Source organism: Branchiostoma lanceolatum, chromosome 14 (genome assembly GCF_035083965.1).
Source record: "Branchiostoma lanceolatum isolate klBraLanc5 chromosome 14, klBraLanc5.hap2, whole genome shotgun sequence".
NCBI lineage: Eukaryota > Metazoa > Chordata > Leptocardii > Amphioxiformes > Branchiostomatidae > Branchiostoma > Branchiostoma lanceolatum.
In genome coordinates this window covers 4,543,657-4,563,945 of record NC_089735.1, presented here as the reverse complement: position 1 = coordinate 4,563,945, position 20,289 = coordinate 4,543,657, and the positions used below count along the sequence as shown (strand labels likewise).

General features: G+C 39.7%; 4 protein-coding genes across 11 annotated transcripts in view; 3 read left to right on the top strand and 1 right to left on the bottom strand.

The window, feature by feature from the left end:
- The first annotated feature begins 80 nt into the window (after positions 1–80).
- On the top strand, positions 81–5,658 carry LOC136448213 (phenazine biosynthesis-like domain-containing protein). Of its 3 annotated transcripts, none has more exons than XM_066447470.1 (10): positions 81–215; positions 467–566; positions 768–866; positions 1,539–1,648; positions 1,958–1,987; positions 2,327–2,418; positions 2,679–2,770; positions 3,180–3,344; positions 4,091–4,917; positions 5,559–5,658. In XM_066447470.1, the coding sequence occupies exons 1-9, from the start codon at positions 111–113 to the stop codon at positions 4,201–4,203; spliced, it is 906 nt and encodes a 301-aa protein (XP_066303567.1). In that variant the 5' UTR covers positions 81–110; the 3' UTR covers positions 4,204–4,917; positions 5,559–5,658. The 3 variants fall into 3 exon arrangements, with proteins under 3 accessions (XP_066303567.1, XP_066303568.1, XP_066303569.1); XM_066447471.1 differs by lacking the exon at positions 2,327–2,418 and adding an exon at positions 2,202–2,287; XM_066447472.1 differs by having other exon boundaries at positions 119–215; positions 435–566.
- A 1,362-nt stretch (positions 5,659–7,020) lies between these two features.
- On the top strand, positions 7,021–10,574 carry LOC136448214 (phenazine biosynthesis-like domain-containing protein). Its single transcript, XM_066447473.1, has 7 exons — positions 7,021–7,159; positions 7,412–7,521; positions 7,682–7,711; positions 8,000–8,091; positions 8,255–8,343; positions 9,010–9,174; positions 9,689–10,574. Exons 1-7 carry the CDS (start codon positions 7,102–7,104, stop codon positions 9,799–9,801), a joined length of 657 nt encoding a protein of 218 aa, XP_066303570.1. The 5' UTR covers positions 7,021–7,101; the 3' UTR covers positions 9,802–10,574.
- LOC136448212 (progestin and adipoQ receptor family member 3-like) overlaps positions 9,895–20,289 on the bottom strand; it is a 13,714-nt gene continuing 3,319 nt past the window's right edge. For 2 of the 5 annotated variants that reach the window (XM_066447464.1, XM_066447469.1), the window contains exons 2-7: positions 13,938–14,108; positions 13,374–13,536; positions 12,818–12,973; positions 12,225–12,422; positions 11,465–11,555; positions 9,895–11,161 (exon numbers count right to left, since the gene is read on the bottom strand). In XM_066447464.1, coding sequence (XP_066303561.1) covers positions 11,007–11,161; positions 11,465–11,555; positions 12,225–12,422; positions 12,818–12,973; positions 13,374–13,536; positions 13,938–14,108 — 934 coding nt within the window. In that variant the 3' untranslated portion in view covers positions 9,895–11,006. Of the gene's footprint in view, positions 11,162–11,464; positions 11,556–11,610; positions 11,702–12,224; positions 12,423–12,817; positions 12,974–13,373; positions 13,537–13,937; positions 14,109–16,700; positions 16,873–20,289 lie in introns of those variants that run through there. The other 3 variants (XM_066447468.1, XM_066447467.1, XM_066447466.1) reach the window with 3 other exon arrangements.
- LOC136448210 (set1/Ash2 histone methyltransferase complex subunit ASH2-like) overlaps positions 16,847–20,289 on the top strand; it is a 23,008-nt gene continuing 19,565 nt past the window's right edge. For both annotated transcript variants that reach the window (XM_066447462.1, XM_066447461.1), the window contains exons 1-6: positions 16,847–16,954; positions 17,792–17,983; positions 18,413–18,505; positions 18,832–18,920; positions 19,344–19,435; positions 20,056–20,151. In XM_066447462.1, coding sequence (XP_066303559.1) covers positions 16,917–16,954; positions 17,792–17,983; positions 18,413–18,505; positions 18,832–18,920; positions 19,344–19,435; positions 20,056–20,151 — 600 coding nt within the window. In that variant the 5' untranslated portion in view covers positions 16,847–16,916. The remainder of the gene's footprint in view (positions 16,955–17,791; positions 17,984–18,412; positions 18,506–18,831; positions 18,921–19,343; positions 19,436–20,055; positions 20,152–20,289) is intronic.

Here is a 20,289-nt window from a genome sequence, read left to right as displayed (position 1 = left end):
TTGAAAATGTCTTTAATCCTGCTCTAAATTGATTTCTTTTAGAACAGCCCATACAAAAAAAGCCCCCTCAACTTGAATGGAGTATCTGTAGGTCAGAGTTCAAATTGAAGATGGCTGACCCTGACGTGAAAAGGTTGCCTATCTTCCAAGTGGACGCTTTTACAGACAAACCATTCGCTGGAAATCCGGCAGCAGTTTGTCTGTTGGAAGATGTGGTAAGTGCCTCATCTCAGGAATCTTTATTTGCCGTACCAATCTCAATATTTCGTCTCAAAACACTTTTTACCTCCCCCATTCCAAATCCATCATCTCAAGTTGCAACACTGGTGAAGTAGAGTAGAGTGAAGTTGCAAATAAATTATCAACATTCGGAAAATCAATGTAAATGGCTTATGACTCATCTCATAATCTTTTATTTTCCCCATCAAATGCAGATTGTGTTCGCTAAATGTATCTTTTTCGACAGGACTTGACGGATGAACATCAACAAAAGATCGCTGCAGAAATGAACCTGTCTGAAACAGCCTACCTCCGCAAACTGAACTCTGACGATGACTTTTCATCAAGTGAGGATACTTAGCAACGTTACCGTTACATAATAAGTGTAGCTGGTCAAAATGATGATGAGAATACAATCCTAACAATGTTTACTAAACACAATTTCAATGATTATAAAAAAAAAGAACAAGTTGTATTTAGATAGATATGCAGGGCAGTTACATGTGCATGTACAAATAATCTTCATTGCGTGTACCTGTATTTTGCAGGCTCCAAGTTTGGTCTCAGATGGTTCACTCCAACCAATGAAGTTGCTCTGTGTGGACACGCAACTCTGGCCTCTGCAGCTACTCTGTTCTACATGATGAGTAAGTAATAAACTATCTGTTTGTTGTTTCTCTCTCACAGCTCAAGGATGACAGAAATATATTCTGTATAAGGAGGCTGGAAAATACATGTTTTAGACTAGTAATAGACTGATCATGGCTGTCCATCATAATTTGCATTTTTTTGCATTTCATTGTTTTATTTTGCATTCCTTACACTTTGTCAGAAGTAGGTGGACAATGAAATGTGTCCGTAGCACAATTCTCAAACAACAAAAACTGCAAAAAAATCCACTGTACTTAAATATACGTGCAATCAGTGCTGTCTCCAGGACCCGTCCCAGGATGCTTGTTGGGACAGAAAAAAATTGAACCCTGTCCGTCCCCAAAACATCAATTTCATGACCTAAAACTGATGAAATATATTTTTGTAAGCTTATAATGACAGATTCAACATTGAAAATCCAAAACATGGGCCCCCAAACAATGAGTGGGACGGAAAAAAAATGTGAACCTGGAGACAGCCCTGCGTGCAATATGCATAGCCCTATAGTTATTAAAAAGTTTCAAGTTTGTGTATTAGCTGGGTTATCAAACTAAAACTTTTTCCTACTGTAGTAAATCTGCTGTCATGAGAAAACACATCAGAGAGGGTGTTAACATTGGTGTTGCACTACAACTTCTTTGGTAATCAGCTTGAAACTCTTCCTTCAGAAAACCCCAGTCCCCAGCTGACGTTCCAGACCCTGAGTGGAGACCTGTTTGCCAGGAGGGAGGGAGATTTCATCTCACTGGACCTGCCTGAAAATAAAGCACAGCCTCTGGTGAGAATCTTTTGAAACGCACTTTTGGCCTTCCTAATATTATGTTAGCACCAGTTATGACATGGACTCCTTCTCCCCTCATACTCTTCTTATTTTCCCAAATTGTAAGAGTAGACCTCCTTCATGCCATTGGGAAAATGACAGTGATGAGAATAAAAAGACAGGTTTAAGTTTCAGTGCTGTCATTTCCCAACATTACAAAAGGTTTTGGCATTTCTAATGTTCAATCAATGCTGTCAGTACATTGATCACTAATGATGAAATATTACGGCATGCAGAATAAAAACTTGTCTGTTTCTCTCCATACAGGACAGAGAACCATATTCCCAGCTGCTAAAGGTAGGCCCTTTATTTGAATTAGATTGTACATAATTATACAGCTATCATTTTGTAGTGTTTAATCAAGTCCTTGGTTTAATACAAAAATGGTATGTGGTGGTCCAACAGCACTTTGAACAGTACAGTATTTACTTCAACAGCAGTATATAATGTAAATGCAACTGTAAGCTGTACTATGTAAGAAAAAAAGTTCATGTTTTCTTCTGTCCTTAAGATAGTGGTGGGAGACCTTACCATACAAGACCTTCAAGTGTCTCACACAGCCAAGAAGTTGGTAGTCAGGCTTCAAGATGGTACAAGGTCAGTAAAAGTCATGTTTTTCTGTTGTTGTTTTTATAGGCTCTTGTTGGCATGACTCCTATCAGAGACTTCCAGTACTGCAGATCTGTGGGCGGGGATCTCCTGGTGAGGCTTACAGATGATGCCACAAGGTCCGTGGAATGAACATGGCTGAAAATTTATCTTACTTATCAACAATTGTTCCAAAGTACAGTGGCAAAAATGGTTCACAAACTAGTTGTACAAAGAAGGTATAAGCCTTGAAATTGCTGATGATAATGCCTGCTCACAGCTGGTTTAGAATGCATCGTTCACACTGGTGTAATTTTGACTGCTTTCCTGTGTTCTAACTTGAGTGGAGGATGTAACTGTAAGGTTAACATAGATGAAGTTCTGTTCTCCATTTCTGCAGACAAACCTTGGAAAGCCTGAGGCCTGATACGGTGGCCATGTTAGCAGCTCACACACAAGACATCATCAGAGGTGTCATTGTGACAGTGAAAGGTACAGTACGGTGAATGCAGAAATGTTCCCAGTGGTATATTTGCCGTTTTCACGGCGACCATTTCACCACAAACATTTTTGTCCAGTACTGTAGCAGTATGGGACTATAGCGCTGCCACGAACTCAAAAACACCGCAAACACTCCGTTTTTCCCTTAGCGGGAAATGAAAACCACACAAACTTAAAAGCATTTACAGTATTTTAAGTAAGATCCTTGAAAACATAGCTGGAGATTTCATCAGGATATGTACATTGGAATCTTTTCCCATGTTTTCACATTTCTATCAGTGACTTTTTGTTTTCACATTTCTATCAGTGACTTTGTTTTCACATTTCTATCAGTCACATTTCTATCAGTGACTATTCTATTAGTTTGCATCTCTAACTTGTCACCTTTGCACCTCTTCAGGAAGTCTAGAGAACGGCTGCGTTGATAAGCAGGGAGTGATGTACGATTTCATCTCTCGTTATTTTGCACCTTGGAACGGCATTGCAGAAGACCCAGTAACAGGTTCAGCTCACACTGTCCTGGCTAGCTACTGGGCCAAGGAACTAGGAAAAACAGAATTCTATGGTAAGCTTTGCATTTCAATGTCTCTACCTCATGATTGTATACAATTTGCTACCTCAGTAGATATGCAAATGAAAAAGTCAAATAACGAAACGAAAGTAACAAGTGACTTTCTCTAACATATCTTTGATTTGCATACAACAAGATTTGTTTGTTCCCCATAACTGGCAAACTGCCTTCAAGCATAACACACCAGTTTTGTACAGAATGCACAAGCTGCATAACACCAGACTGATAGGTTGATGAAAGTTAGACATCCAGGTAGTAAGATACGCCAAAAATAATTACTCAAGCAACTGGATAAAATTTTGAAACTGTCAGACGTTTCAGACAGCATCCACTGTCTTTGGTATAAAACCTGGTGTTCTCAGTCCTATCGTTAGTCACTGACGAAAGACAGTGGATGCTGTCTGAAACGTCTGTTTCAAAATTTTATCCAGTTGCTTGAGTAATTATTTTTGGCGTACCAGACTGATAGGTTTGATCAGCTCACACTAGGATGGACCCCTACTCTTTTTGATAAGTATGGTGGGTTGTGTAACGTTCTCGAGGTGTAACTCTCCAGCTTCCTGTCCCATCCAAGAGGAAGTTTCTAACAGAAGATAGGTACTCATTTTCACCTGAGTGAAGAAATAGACGTTAAATGTCTTTCCCAAGAGCACAACATGAAGGCCTGCTAGGGATTCAAACTCAGAACCTTAAGATTCAAAGTCAACAACCCTAACCACCTTGTTGTGTTTGTTTGTCAGCTCGTCAGTGTTCTGCTAGAGGAGGAGACCTGAAGGTGAGACTGAGAGAAGACGGGAGAGTGGACGTGGCAGGGAAGGCTACTGTTGTTTTACAGGGCATGATCAGGATATAACAGTTATGGATTACTGGTGTATGGTTTAAATCATTCTGCAATTTCTTTTGCATATGAAATCTTGATGTTCATAAAAACACTATTTTGACAAATATATATACATCTATTATGTTTACAAAAAGATGTAGGTTTATTGCAAATGCAAGGGTCAGTGGGGTCAAAGCCTACATATTTATAAACACCACCCACTGATGAGCCTAGTTTCAATATCGTAGATATTGATAAGGATAATACAATACGGTTATGTGGCGTCAGTAAGAGATAAATTGTTCACTTTTTCTAGAAATAAAGTCGTCATTGCTTTGTTTGTGATAAAAAGCTTTTGAAATGAACTTTAATAAATGACACAAAATTAGGAAAACTTTGTTGTCTTAATTACCTACTAGTATCATACGTATATACAGATTAAGTACAGACTTCAGCTTGCTTAAAACCTTACACAAACTTAGGTACCTGGCAACTTCCAGTCTTATGCATCTAGATAATGACTAACAATACATGAGTGAAAGCACCCTGTCCTGTTTGTGTGCTATGTGCTGTTGAATGCACCCCCTTTTTTCAGCAATGGAATATCCTTTAGGTGTACATGTAGGTCAAAAGTTGAACAAAATGGCTGCCATTGGCCAGAAGTGGGTTCCTCTGTTCCAAGTTGATGCCTTCACAGACAAGCCTTTTGGAGGCAACCCTGCAGCTGTGTGTCTGCTGGGGGATGAGGTTGGTAGAATGTGAGCTAGGATGTTAAATCAAAAGTTTCCCAACATGGATCTAGTACTACACCAATGACTGCATCTGCACTGCTCAGTACTTAACTCATGTTAATCTCCAAGCAGATCTACGGTGGCTATAAGACCATATCCAACTGGCAAAGGGAGTTTTGCCAGTTGGATACGGTCTTCTAGCCACCTTAGATCTGCATGGAGATTACGTACATGTACTTGTTGTGACACTTATTCATACTCTCACTCACTCACTCACTCACTCACTCATGACCCATGACCTCAGTGGTCGTAGGGGCGTCATGACAGCCATAATCATACTACAAAGACCTAAATCTGGAACTAAAATGTCTACCATACTAGAACAAAGGCCTGACCAGATTGAGTTGCTTTTCATTCAATTTTTTTGCAAAGGGGCTATTCATTCTCTTATTATCAGGCATCAGAGACTACCCCCAGTATATCTTTGGTGTAGTGTCAAAATCAATTCAGAACTGGAAACTTAAGATGTATGCTGAAGAGGAATAGAGACCTTGCTAAATCAATCTCACCTCGCTATTAAGTGTTTGATTAAACCTATTTAAAGTCTTGTCAGCACAACATATACACTTCCCATCCTGATCTATTTCTGAGGAACAGAAGTTGACTGATGACCATCTGCAGAAGATTGCAGCTGAGATGAACCAGTCTGAGACAGCCTTCATCTCTCAACTCTCAACTCAGGATGACTTCACCAACAGTAGGTTATTCACTTACACGTGAAACGTTAGACATGTTCAAAATTGGTGATACTGATGAACCATTCTGATTAATTTTCATATTGGTTAATATCAATCTTTACAGAAGTTAAATTAATGTCAGAATTACATTGAAAAATCTTGGGATTGTTTTAATCAATCTTGAGATTATTTGAAACAATCTCAAGATTTTTTAAAACAATCTCAAGATTTTTTAAAACAATCTCAAGATTTTTTAAACGATTGATTTTATACATACAGACGAAGCCACTTAATTGCACCTCGGATAAACGCACCTTCCATTTAATTGCACCGAATCCCAAAATCCCAAACCGGTTCCCATTCACTGCATTGTTAGTGACTCCGCATATCTGCACCGCGCATGATCACCAATGCCGGATAACTGCACCATTTTTTTTCCAAAATCCTCGACAAGTTAACTGAAAAGGTGCGCTAAAATCGGCAAACCCGGTACAAATGAGCCGATACCTGCCGGTGTAAAGGCGCAATACCGCCAATATGTTTAAAACTGTTTTGAGTAACAAAAGAAGCCTGTCTCCATTGACAGTTACGTTGATAGGAATCGTATGGGAGGTCCCGGGCGGGTCACCCGTAATCAGTAACCAACTTTTAGTTTCAATGCCTAGTTTCATGGCGGTACATTATTTACGTAAATCGACAACTGCACTCTACGTTATGTAACACAGAAACTGTTATCCCATGAGTGGCATGACGATGTTTCAGAATGCCTCCCCTGTAACATTACGTGTGTTGTAATGCGGTAGATCGAATGGAAAAATGAAAGTATGCAAAATCTTTTAAAACAGGTTCGTAGTCATTTCTTTATTTTCAGCAAAGGATCAATAAATAAAGTTGATAACTGAATAATTTCGTCTGTTTTCTTTGTGCTAGTGTTTCTGACTAACAATACACCCCTTGGCCCATGGTGGTGCGGTCCAGCTGGGCATTTCGCATAATTGCACCAGCCGGATAATTGCACCAAAAACGCCGACAAATGGGTGGTGCAGTTAAGCGGATTCTACTGTACCACAATATACAATGTAGTTTCAATTTAACAATTTAATAATGGTTTTACAGTGTAGCAATTGCACATGTATGATGAAAAAAACTGTTTAAAAATCAGGTCTCACCATTATGCTAAGGATCCTTACAATGACAGTATCATGGGTCGAAGGTGCTTGGATACCTATTCTGCCCCCATCTGATTCTCTATATTTGAGTGTTCTCCATTTTGCAGGTTCTGTGTTCAGACTACGATGGTTTACCCCTGTGAGTGAAATGCTACTATGTGGCCATGCCACCCTGGCATCAGCTGCTGCTCTCATCTATATGATCAGTGAGTCAATAAAACCTCTCTATATTTGAGTGTTCTCCATTTTGCAGGTTCTGTGTTCAGACTACGATGGTTTACCCCTGTGAGTGAAATGCTACTATGTGGCAGTGCCACCCTGGCATCAGCTGCTGCTCTCATCTATATGATCAGTGAGTCAATAAAACTTACTGTCGGCAAGACATTGTCAGATTATTCTGCCTCAGTCTGTAGGTTAGACTTCTGATTGACCTAGTATTATGATGAATTGAAAGAAAAAACTATCGTCCTTTAAAACTGATGCAGCCGTCAAGTATGGAGTTATATAAAATGTTGATGGTAATTATTCATTTGATCTCAAAGGCTGACTACGCACAGTACAAGGCTCAGTACTTTTGGTATTTTCTTCTCCTTCATACACATAGAAAACCCCAGTCCCCAGCTGACATTCCAGACCCTGAGTGGAGACCTGTTTGCCAGGAGGGAGGGAGATTTCATCTCACTGGACCTGCCTGAAAATAAAGCACAGCCTCTGGTGAGAACACTGTCACACTAAGGCACTTGAACACTATTACATGAATGTTCATACGTGTTTTCATGATGACTTTCATTATCATTCTACATATATTCAACAGGATATTAGCAACAACATTGAATTTTTGTCCTCTTGAATGATACTATGTTTTGCTTTGTAGGGTGCTGGAAAATACAAGGACATAATAAAGGTGCGTTTGTTCAGTGACATTGTCATTTTACTTCTCAAAGGCTGCCATTACATTGAAGGAAATTCTTTAATAGACTTTGATTTTGTTGCTGGAACATCAAAGCAAATATTGCAGAAAGCTAAGGAGATACAGTCTAGTTAACTTTGTTCATTCTATAAGTCTACTGCAGTATGTGAGTATTTTAATCAAGGAATTATGTATTGTTGAACATGTTTGCATTGCATCATCTAATATCAGATAAAGAATGTGGAGAATAGTAACACTAAATTGTGATGTACCAATCGCCAGGCAACCATTGGCTCCATCCCAGTTCAAGAAGTCCGCTTCTGCAGTTCTGTTGGAGGGGATCTACTGGTCAGGATTCCTGACAGTATCACAAGGCAGGCCAGATCTTCTACTCCTCATAACTCTTTGTGTCACCTGTTTTCTGATATACCAATACAACAGTTGAGTTATACAACTATGTCTGGAGGTATTTCGTCTTTTCTTGGGTCGCAGATAGCATGCAAGAGAAGTTGATGAGACTATTGTTCCTTTGTACAGAGAACAGTTCGAGAAACTGAGACCAAACGTCCAGGACATGATTGCTGCCCACACAGAAGAGATTAGGGGAGTTATTGTCACATTGAAAGGTCTGTCAAAAAGAAAGTGATTTCTCTTTCATGGGATGAGATTTTGTAAGAACTCTTGATAACCAATTGAAAAGAGGGATGAGCACCTTATTTCCATTGTAACTTTTATTAGGCCTAGGAAAAAAATGTTGTGTTTCCGGTTTCAGTCCTGGTATTTTCAACATCATATTGTTTTTATACAGATATACTTTGTACATGTACAAGCACATGTACATGTATATTGATAAACTGAATAAAAAAGTAGAATATTAACTATTCAAAGCCCTCATCTGTTAACAGTGTGAAATACAGGGAGTCTCATTTGAATTTCCTCACTCAGATATCAGATCGAAAATTTTATGTCCCTTGCCAACGGCCGACCAAAAAAGGGCTAGGGTCGGCAGGTTTTTGCTAGGGTTGGTGGGGTAACCAGAAACACATTTTGTTTCTTAGGCCTTACAGTCCGGGTTTGATACTCACCATGCCCTGATATTGTGCCCTTGTGAAAGGCACTTCACACAATTTTCCTACATGACGGCGAAGTGATTCTCACCGAGCCTCTTCAGCTAAGCTGTCAAAAGTGTGCCAAAAACACACACACACACATTTGGTGCACCAACTTGTTTTCCTGTTATGCTACTAGTATGTAATTACTCCAGCTAATGGGCATATTCACATTTTTTTCAGGAAGTATGGAGAATGGTTGTGTTGATGAGGAGGGAGTCCAGTATGACTTTGTCTCTCGTTTCTTTGACCCGTGGAGTGGTGTCCCAGAGGACCCAGTAACAGGGTCGGCACACACAATCCTGGCTAGCTACTGGGCCAAGAAACTTGGCAAGACAGAGTTCTACGGTAAGTCTGTGTAGTAAGTGTGCTGTGGTCTTGTATACCAATGATTCTGTTTGACCCCTGGTGTGACCTCCGTACCAAAACCTGTGGAACGCTGCCGGCAGCCCTAACTTCAATGCTGTTTTCTTCCAGTTATAACCGGGCGCAGCACAGTCATGTTTCTGTATCCGATATGACCGGGCCAGGCAGCTTAGGAATTCCATGCTTACAATGTGCAGTCATGTAAATTGTTGTCCCATTCCATAGTCACAGCCAACGTTCTTCAATCAGTGTTATCTACCAAAAGTTACATAATTTTATTGGATGATGAAGATGTTGATCTGGTTTTATTCAAACATTCAGACTTTACATCTTTAGTCTTGCAGTCAACTAGATATACATAATTGTCTGAGTTGCAAAGTTGACCATATAATACAATGGACTTTCAGACTATAAGAATAGCTAAGACAAATACCTTTGCTCTAAAATCATCTGTTGTATCTAAGAGCTACATGAGAAATGTTGTTCTTTCCCACAGCCTGCCAGTGTTCCCAGAGAGGGGGTGTTCTGAGGGTGAGACTGAGGGGGGATGGCAGGGTGGACGTCAGGGGGAAGGCTGTCGTCGTAACGGCCGGCAAGATCAGAATATGACTGACAACATTTTCTTTCATTCATCACAAAACATCAAAATCTTTTTTTGACCCGACAGTCCATCAATGGATACAGAACTGGAGCGAGAAGATATGATGTTGATCAAATCTTTATTCAAACTAACGTACCATGGAGTACGTTTGACTTTTCTTACGTCCGTTCCTACATATTTGTACCACAGTCAACATACTTAAATTATACTACCAATATTGCACAGGTCTTGTATTTAATGTAAACACACTTCTGATGGTACAAACAAGGAGGTTTAATAGACTCCTTGGTACAAACTATATAAATATGGTATAAACACTTACTCACTTACTCACTCACTCAGTTCCATAGCTAGTAGCGGTAAGGACAGTATGGTATAAACACATTTATGATATTCAAAGCTACATTTTGTGTATTGGTAAAATTTGGCATTGGACAAAGTTAGTTGGAGGTCAACATTTCAATGCTACATTTTGACATAGTGTCTATTCCATACAATTCATTCTAGGTATGATTCATCACACAATTCCTGTTGTATCATAGAGTCTTAGTGGGTTAGATTTACTACCGGTATATGTAGTAATAATGGACTCAACATCTACTTCTACATTGTTCAATAAATCAATGAGTCAATTTCAAATTTCATGCATGTACAAATGGATGAAGTATTACAGCCAGTAGAATTTCATATGTAAAATCGTAGATACTGTACTCGCAAACACTTATAATTACTTAATGCTGGAATAACAATGTCAATAAAACCATAAAATAGCAGCACATTACATCAGACTCTTTCCATGACAACAAAGCTACAGGTACAAATGTAGCTGATGTAAAAGTTGGCTTTACTGAGGTAGAAATAGTCTTTTCTTAAATAATGTTGGACTGACACAGGAACATGGGCCAAAAACAAGAGGCATGCAAACTGTTCCTCATTCTTTACCTAACCTCAAACCCAGACTTCCTCCAGGGACACAGACCTTGGAATGATTTTTTTGGTTTCTGCCTTTTTTCAAAGACCACATTGTGTTCAGCATTTAGTTGCTGAACAAGATCATTACCAACTTACCCCTTTTCTGGCTTCATGCTTTTCCCCTGGAAACATGCTTGGAGACCATTTGGTTGTACTAACTTTTGTTAGGCTGATGTGCACATAGCACCACAGATGTTCGTTTTTCTTAACTGGTGTCATCCAGCGTAACTTCCTTGTACAGTTACAGATCAGGCTGTAGCCTAGTCTCCAGACCATGGCAGGGGTGTTGTAGTCTGTGCTGCATTAGGCTGAGGCCTGACTGGTGCCACCAGTAAAATGCTGCCACCACGATCAGGTGCCACCATTGGTGGCTGTGTCCTACGTAGTCCACTTTACCTGCAAAGAGGAGATACTTTTAATCTCATTTTGACGTTGTTTATTTTTTCAAAGTGTTGTTTATCTTGGGTGTTCTTTGTAGATATTGTATTCCAATCTTTCTTCAAGTTTTGTGGGCAGTGTATCCAGTGATCCTTGTTAGATAAATTCACTGAGCATTTCCTTTTATACCAGTATTGTGGATGTAGTGATACATGTATGTACCAATTTGCTAGATACGCTGGTTTTGTGCAAGCAGCAACACACCAACTTGAAAGTAATACAAGTACTATTGCGAGATATTTCTCCTGTGGCTGTACCTACCTGGCAAGCAGCGCTCAGGCACCTTAGTACCATAAAACACCAGAGCAAGCACCCCTAGGAAGTACATTATCACTACTTTTGGGAAGAACACCTGGAAAAGGAAGGAGATAACTTTGTTATCAAACTGTTGAACAGATTCTACTTACCTGGCAGACATTTCTCAGGCATTTGAGTAAACCAGAACAGAAATCCTATGCTTCCAATGAAGTAGAACACAATGACTTGGAGAATAAATGTCTAAAACATAAAACAAATCACATAGATAGTTAAAATATTCACGGCATATGTGTGCACAGCATATATAGTTTGCAATGATTCAAGGACAAAATTAGTCAAATGTTCAGGTAAAGATCATATCTATTTTCTGTGAGATGAATCCCCATGAAATGGAAACCCTTAAACTGCACAGCAGCCTGCTACTTTGTATGCTGCAGTATGCTGTGCTGTGTTACAACAGGGAATGTCCCTAGGCCTGTAGCTCAATTGGTAGCAGCCTCACAGTTGAGCTCCTGGTTACAATTAGTTGGTAACTGGGAGACCCCAGTTCAAATACTGGGAAGGGCATTTTGGCTGCACTTGTCCTTTGGAAAGGACCTAAAATGGGGATCCCGTGCTTGAGGAGGTAGTAGCAACCTCTCCCTGTAAGTGTAAGAATATACTCTGCTGCAGAAACAGTAAGGAAACTTGCTGCCCACTCAACACTACAATTTAGTACAAGGTGAACGACAACACAACAACTGTGTAAGGTCATTTCACGCACCTGTACCATTGGCTGGTGCCACCCCCCACTGATGAATATCCAGTGAACGGCGGGGCAGACCCCGTAGGCGACGAGAGCGGAGAACAGGGCCAGTCTGCGCCCGGCCCAGGCCGCGGACAGGAAATGTGGGTGGAGCTGCATCACCAACGTCACTGCTACTAACACTGTTACCAGTAACAGGTACAGGTCTCGCCAAAACTGGAGAACAATCAATAAGCCAATTAATCAATCACTACTGCTAACACTGTCACCAGCAACAGATAAAGGATCAACAAAACTGGGGAATCAAGCAATTAATCAGACAGTGTCAACAGGTACAGGTCTCGCTAAAAACGGGAGGAATCAATCAATAACATGTCTCTTGCAAGATAGAAATGGACATTACAAATTGCAAATGGGTTCCCATTATTTTTTGTTATCATTGTCTATTGTTTCCTAATTTTGTGTTTCAATTTTGTTATTACCCGTGTGTGCCATGGTTTTCGTTTTGTATAATGATTTTTGAAAACCAATAAAAAGAGAGTTCGAAATAAAACAAAACTTGCAAATACATGGAAACATACGTCTAGAATGCTTTAAAAGCTGCGTCTTACCAGGTTACAGTAGTAAGCATAGTACACCCCTGGGAAGTAACAGCCCATGACACCAACGGAGATCCCAGCCAAGTCCAGGGACAACCAGCGGCGGGCGACTCTTTCCGACACATGGCAGCAGAGGAGATGGTAGCCAGCGGAGCACAGCATACAAAACTGGATGTAATAGGGGCAACAAATGATTGATCATTGCTGAATAAATAATATTCCTGGGTTTAGATAATATCCCTGGTATAAATTAAATAATGTTTATTTCGTGAAATTTGCTATAGGTTTCTCAAGTAGAAATCAATGTCAAACTTCTCAAAGGTGAAGGCCCCAAACTTGAAAACAACTCTTGTCCACACAACATGCTTAATACGCATGCCCAGACGTGTTTTATTTCCGTTGCGGGCCCTTCGTGTTTGAGTCATTACCCACAAGGCCACAATGCATATTCTTGCGCATACATGTAGTTGAGACCATGATACAGGCTTATTGAGCATGTCAATGTATTGGAATATCAGTAGAATGCACAGAAGTTATATAAATGGACTAGAAGAAATTGTTAGACCACCTGGAAGCATGCCAGGAACACAGTATAGATAAGATGGTCGTTGTAAGTCCCATGGACTGCAGGGATGGTCACCAGGTTGTCATAGACTCCGAGGATGAAGAACAAAACAAAGCCCAGCAGATGACTCCAGATGTTGACAGTCTCGTTGGACAGGACACACAGACTGGAACAATAGAGATTATCTCATTACTTGCATTCAGGCAACAGTAAACAAAGACATTTGCACTGCTGATATTTTTGGCATCAATTTTCGTATCATTAGTATAAAACTGTTACAGACTGTATTTTGAAATGAACATAATAAGTTGATACCAATACGAGCAATCCCTCTTTTTAGTTTACCCTATGTTGCAGACTCCTTCTGGCTGTTTTCTCTTTCAAGTAATCATTTTCTTATTACATTTTTTTTCTCATTGCTGGCCATAACGTTATATATTTTTTTTTACCACTGTGTCACTGTGACATCAAGTTCAATGCAATCGTTCATAAACTAATGAATTTGAATTATTGAGTGTATCAAATTAAGAAATACTAAACACATGGAAACCGAAAGCCATGCCTTACCTTTTCACACAGAGAGCAGTGGGCAGGTATGCCCTGTACCCTCCCACCACGTACGGGTTCCCCTTCAGGAAGCTGGGGATCTCGTTGTAACCATACAGCTGGATGCCATAGCTGTCTGACTTGGCATTGAACACCTCAGGATAGCTCAACCCAGCCTCCTCCATTGGCACCCTGGCAAGGACACAACTCATGTAATCAATCAATTCTTTATTGCAGGCACTAACTGTCCATAATAAAAAACAAACAAAACAAGATTGGCAACATAAAAAGATGTTGCCATGGCGACGGTGGTCTCTGTTAACCTTTTCGTTTTTAGCCCACATGCAAATAAGGACCCCGCATAAATCATATCAGTCGATCACCTTTTCTACCACAATAACACAAGTTGTCCAATGTATGAAAATCTTGTCTTCACAACAAAAGATATCGTACCATTTCCTCATAAATTATGTTAATGAGGCCCCTATGCAAGATTTGTGTCTAATAGTGGCCACATTTACTTAACTTCCAAATGGTGCAAAAATGAAATCCCCATCATTTACCACTATGGATTTAAAGTATTTTGTCATTAATTATGCAAATTTGCATAATTGATATCTATCCATATTTATCTCTTTCTCAGTTACATATGTCATGTGTTTGAGAGTCCTATAATAGAATGCAGCTGAATTATTAACTGTCCTCATTAATTATGCAAATCAGATATTGATTTGCATAATTGGCATATGATTATGTAAATCATCACTTCATCTACACACCAAAAATTATGATGATCCGTCATCCCCTTCTTGCGTTATTCTCTTTCAAAGTTTGAGTCAAAATCAGCTCCAGCAGTTCCAAAAAAAGCTGCTAGGGGGTCCAAATCTACAGGACATATTTTCCTAACAAAGAGCTATCCACCACTTAAAAATCATGACTATAGCATGTTCAGAAGACGAGATTTTAAAAGTGAAAGTTCCCCTGCAGTACCATAGAAAGTTGCTAGGGGGGTCAAAATCCAATCATTACAAGGTCTCCCACAGACCTACCCACCTACAAAATATGAAGACAATACATCCAGGCATTCTTGAGTTATCGTCCCATGGACTTTCACATTCCTGTACAATTCCTAGAATTCTTGCAATCTGCACACAATATAGTAAAAATTTGGCTCGCCCCTGAGGCGTCGCCAAAAACAGAGTACATACGTACAACGCAACAGCATAGACACATAAAAACATAGCACTGTGTATATACAGGCGTTTTTAGATGTTTTTGATGTATGTGTTAATTGAGGTAGAATGAATCTGACTTAAATACAGACTGCACAATGGTGTTACCGGTAGATGATAGGTCTGAAAAGACGATACACAAAAGAGTAACACTGTGAATGCCATCTGGCATGCAAGTGTTCTATCTGTGCGGCAAAGAAGCATCTTTGTTGCAAACAATACGTTATTACATGTTGAAAACTATTTCAGTCACAAAGCAAATCTTCTTTATTTAAACACAAAGTATAGTTTAAAATAGGCAATTTACAGGAGCGTCATTTATCATCCATCGAAAAAAACAAACTTTTCAAAATCAGAGGATAGAGTAAAAGTAACAGGTGGTTATGTATCATTTATAGAAATTGTGTTCATGTTCTTAACAGGAAAACTCTGCATTGCTCCGGACAAGGTAACTGTCGCCGTGAGTGCGGGGGCTTCGGTAAATGCGAAGACGGTTGCGCAGGGCGGAAAAGTACTTCAAAGTCCACATATCTGCCACATTGACCGATGTCAAGCTTGGGTATCGTCGTGTGACTGTGGAGGGAGAGCACGTCCCCGATGGTGTGGACTGGGCACCAGCTAATATTCGCCAGCTAACCCCAGCGGAGGAAGTAAGAGACGCTATTCGTGTCCAACGGGAAAAGTTCGGGACAACAGCAGCCAAGGTTGTCAAGAGTCTGCTAGCAGATGCCCCAAGTAGCACTGTGGCCAACTCTCGCTACGTTCCCCGAGAAAAGAAAGTATGCAGACTAATGGAGCATTCGGACAGGGTGCACAGACGGACTGGGAGCAGTTGCATGAGATGGCGACAGGCCTACTGAAAACAGAGGGATCGGTGCTGCTGTACCAACGGCTATCCAGAGATAGCCATTACTACATGCTGGTTATTGCAAGCAAGTCAATGCTCAACAGTGCCAGCGAACATGGTAGAAGCGTATGCCTAATGGACTCAAAACATGACACGAACGACTACAAAGGTATCAAAGGTCATTTGTATCAGTCAGGAAAACAAACATTTCACTTGCAGATTCATAATTGCGTGAAAACAATTATCATATGCAATGCGACAATTAGATAGTACGCTCTATTGAAATTAATTCCATAGCTGCGCACTAAAAAATATGATACATGTATATACATGTATAACGTTATACATATAAGATATAAATAAAATACATTTTGTCTAGCCTTTAAACCTCACATGGCCTAACAATCTGCTGCTCTGTTTATTCTTACACAAGTAACGTTAAGTACTTTCATATTCATATGGTGACCAGATCTGTCCTGCCACTTGCTACATATTCATGTAATCGCACACCACAGGGTGTCCGCTACCTTACCAGTAATCTACAAACAAGTTACGGTGCCAGCTGTCTTGTCCAGGCCATATTTAATCTTATATGCTTGCAAGAAGATCAAGAAAATAAAAAGAGGAAGAAAAAGACGCAAAACAACATTTTATGACATAATTTTGACGATGATTTTTGGCTGAAAATCGAACATCATAGCTCACCAAATCACCGTCAGGACCTGTACCATACCACTTCGTCGCTATAGTTATCAACTTACCACCAAAGACGCCCCTAAACGCCACCAAACCGATTTTTGTTGTTGTTTACTTGCCGGTTCGTTTTTTTACTAGGAAGCTGCCATCTTGGATTTTAGGTCTCGTTCCAAACTCTCGCTAAAATCAAGTCTCGCGAGATTTAGTCAGCGCGGGTTCGGCAACATGGCGGACGCTCCAAACGAGGAGAACAAAGAGAACAGGTAAATATTTGTTTTCATTTCTCGGTCAAACAAGAGAGTCCGGTTATTAATTAGCACAACGGAGCTGGAGAAGTATTCCAGCCGTTAGCTGCAAAATACAATGATCTGGAATGTTCCTTTCGTACGAGTTGATACATCTCCGAAAAGGCCGCGGCCGCTTCAAAAATTATGTTTGTCAACAAATGCCATACTCGTCGTAGCATATTATCATGGTTTTCAATATTTGAATTTTCGTGCCCACGACATAATTATTTGCGGCTTTCATTGTCGAATATAAGAATTCATAGTATTTGCATGTATATAGGGTAACATGAAGGGTAATACACAATTTCGTCACCAAGTTTGCACAAATCTTTATAATCGACTTTTATAATTTTAGCAGATCTGCAGATCGACGTTCTACTAATACTTGGTACTAACGATGAACGTTACAGAACCATAATACCGCACTAGACATTCCCTAGACCTTGCAAAAAGGATTTGTAGTGGGTTTCCTGAGTAGTTGCAAAATCATCCTGCTTTTGGGTGAGAAAATAATCTAAAAGCAACCTGTTTCTGTGATGTGTTTGGGGGAAATACTATGAATGAGCTACTGCCACACCCACCCATAATAAACTACTGAATGGTACAGGCCACCTTTAACATGTTAAAAGATATTCTCCAAGCAGAGGTTATCGTCTGGGGCTAGTAGAGAAGGGAGGCAGACTGAAAAATTTGTGGCGTCTACTAGCACCTCGACCATGACCTCTGCTTGGACTTGGAGTTGGAGAGTAGTCAAAAGAAGAAGAAAAATGATAAGAAATTTGTTTGCAACTTTTTCTGTTTTGTGAACAATAGCAAGGATCCTGCTCCTGTGGAGGGGATAGGGGAGAGGATGGAGGTATCCCCAAAGGAGGAGGCAGTTGCCATGGCAACAGAAGCTGTAGAGCAACAAGGTGTTACAGATAAGGAGGAAGAAACAACGGCTGTAGAGACCACAGAGACTGAAGATGGAGAACAACAAATGGAAGAGCCTGAAACTGGCAATAGGTATGTTTTTAGCACAAAGACTTTTAATTTGTTGTTAATTTGTAACTTCAGTGTGGTATTTTTTTGATAAGTTTGATGCTTTCATCTACTGATTTGTACTAAAAAATATGAAAACTTTTGTTGACCCCGTGTCTTTCCAAATATCATGATGTCGATGATGGCTATAGATAGTCAAAATACATGCTGTTCAAATAACAATGAAAGTAAGGGTACATTTTATGAATACTTGAGTTTATAGATAGTTGTAATATTTTCTTTTTTGTTAGGTTACTGGAATGTATACAGATGTTTTCATTTATATGAGACCATTATCTGTATGTATACCAATATTACTGTATTGATGTTGTAATGGTGTATTATATGATGTTATAACACTGACAGTCTGGGCTAATACCAAACACCCTCTATCTGTTTCTTCCCAAACTGCAGTCTGGAAAGAAACTTTGACGCAAGTGAGGTCCAATGTGCCATGTGTTACAAGTGGTATGCAGTGGACAGTCTAGACTGCCGTGCAAGTATGGGGTAAGTTCTGTCAAATATGGTTGTATGGTTTGTCGATTTGATCCAAGATAAGTGCTGTTATTGGAAGGAATTATACAAATCTTGTCAACTGTATACTCAAATATAAAAACAAGTATCAGTATAGTTATGACAGATGCCATAGTGTAAATGGACACATGCTCATTTTATTGACATGTGAAATTTGATTGTATATATTGTAGCAATGCATTGAAAGGAAAAGCTGAAAGTTGATTGTATTCCCCCAATTTTTTTGTGTTATTCCAAAATGTGATAGTGTTATTGCTATCATTCATTGCTTAAATTTCTCAATTCTCTTCTACTTCCAGCGACTGTATACCGTTTATGAGTAACTACACTTTCTACTGCAAGCACTGCCATCAATCCAAGACTGATAACTTCACTAAGGCCAAAGCAAGTAAGTACCTTCTTTCTTTTACATATATTTCTATCCCAAAGTTGTTTCCCCTCTCAAACATTAGGAGAAAGTATATTTTATGTTTCAGAATAGATTAATTTTAGAGGACGAAGCATGGCGCTTTTTGTTAGCTATAAGTACAATGCCACTTCACAACGGCTCTTATATTTTTGGCCAAGCACACTGGGTCACCCCTACTCTTCTCGATAAGTGTGTTGGGTTCTTTTACGTTCAGAGGTTTGACGCCCTAAAGCTCCCTCGTATACGGGGCCGCCAGCTTTACTTCCCCTCTGATAGGACAATATACTCCAGCATTATTATTGACAAAAAAAGTACAGAATACTGTGACACTAAAAATTGTAATTTTGGTTTGTGGTATAATGTCTGTAATTACATCTCTAGTATTACTGTTGTTTTTCACAGATTTCACCCAAGTCTGTTTAACTGCCCTTGCAAACTTGACTCACAGACACCGGCAAGATGAAAATCCTAGGACCATGTTTTCCAAGGAAAAGGTACAGTTATTTTCTTGGCTCTGTATAATTTATACATGTACATGTATAACGACAATCATCACTGGGAATTTCAGACACAAGGAATATGGAAAGTCTAGAAGTCTCGATGTCAAATCTCTATTTACTGGCAAAAACTAAAAAGTTATACTTGATAGCAGAATTTAATGTATCATGATGATATGCAGACTATATCAGGATATCACTTTCTAATAAGAAAACAAGCTGCTAGTGGGCCCAAACCAATGACACTACTTCCTGAGAACTAGAGCTATGTACCACTCCAATTTGGTGACCGTACCTTCCTTCCTTCCTTGGATGTCCATTGCTCCGCGATGATGATTTAAGTGACCGTACCATCTTCAGATCAAAATATACAAAAAGTGGAATTTCTGCTACAGTACCATAACAACTCGCTAGGAGGTCTAAAATCGAAGCATTTCGAGGTCTCATGAAGACCTGCCTACCTACATACCAAATATCAAGACAATGTATTAAGGCTTTCTCAAGATATTGTTCACACACACACAGACACACACAGACTCAGCTTCTTTTTCAAATTGGAGGTAAAACTGGAACAATACTGTATAAGTTTGTACTAAAGGTGTGATGTTTGTTCACAGGATGTGGTCCCCTTCATAGACAAGCACTGGGAGGCACTAACTCATATGCCTCGTCGTGTTAAACTCACCTGGCACACAACCATCACTAAAACCATGGTGAGTGGACATCTTACTGGATTTTATATCATACCCGGGATGCGATAACCTTCGATATGGGTGTTCGGACCTCGGGTGATCTGGAATATACCGTATTCTAATCTATAGTATGTTTATGTCATACCTGGGGTATCCCAG

Bases quoted from the DNA above. Each gene is read 5' to 3' on its own strand.
- LOC136448213 (XM_066447470.1), top strand. From the start codon at position 111: ATGGCTGACCCTGACGTGAAAAGGTTGCCTATCTTCCAAGTGGACGCT. The intron at 1,988-2,326 runs GTAGGCCCTTTA...TTGTTTTTATAG, and splicing joins CATATTCCCAGCTGCTAAAG to GCTCTTGTTGGCATGACTCC. The intron at 2,771-3,179 runs GTACAGTACGGT...GCACCTCTTCAG, and splicing joins TGTCATTGTGACAGTGAAAG to GAAGTCTAGAGAACGGCTGC.
- LOC136448214 (XM_066447473.1), top strand. From the start codon at position 7,102: ATGCTACTATGTGGCAGTGCCACCCTGGCATCAGCTGCTGCTCTCATC. The intron at 8,344-9,009 runs GTCTGTCAAAAA...CATTTTTTTCAG, and splicing joins AGTTATTGTCACATTGAAAG to GAAGTATGGAGAATGGTTGT. The intron at 9,175-9,688 runs GTAAGTCTGTGT...TCTTTCCCACAG, and splicing joins TGGCAAGACAGAGTTCTACG to CCTGCCAGTGTTCCCAGAGA.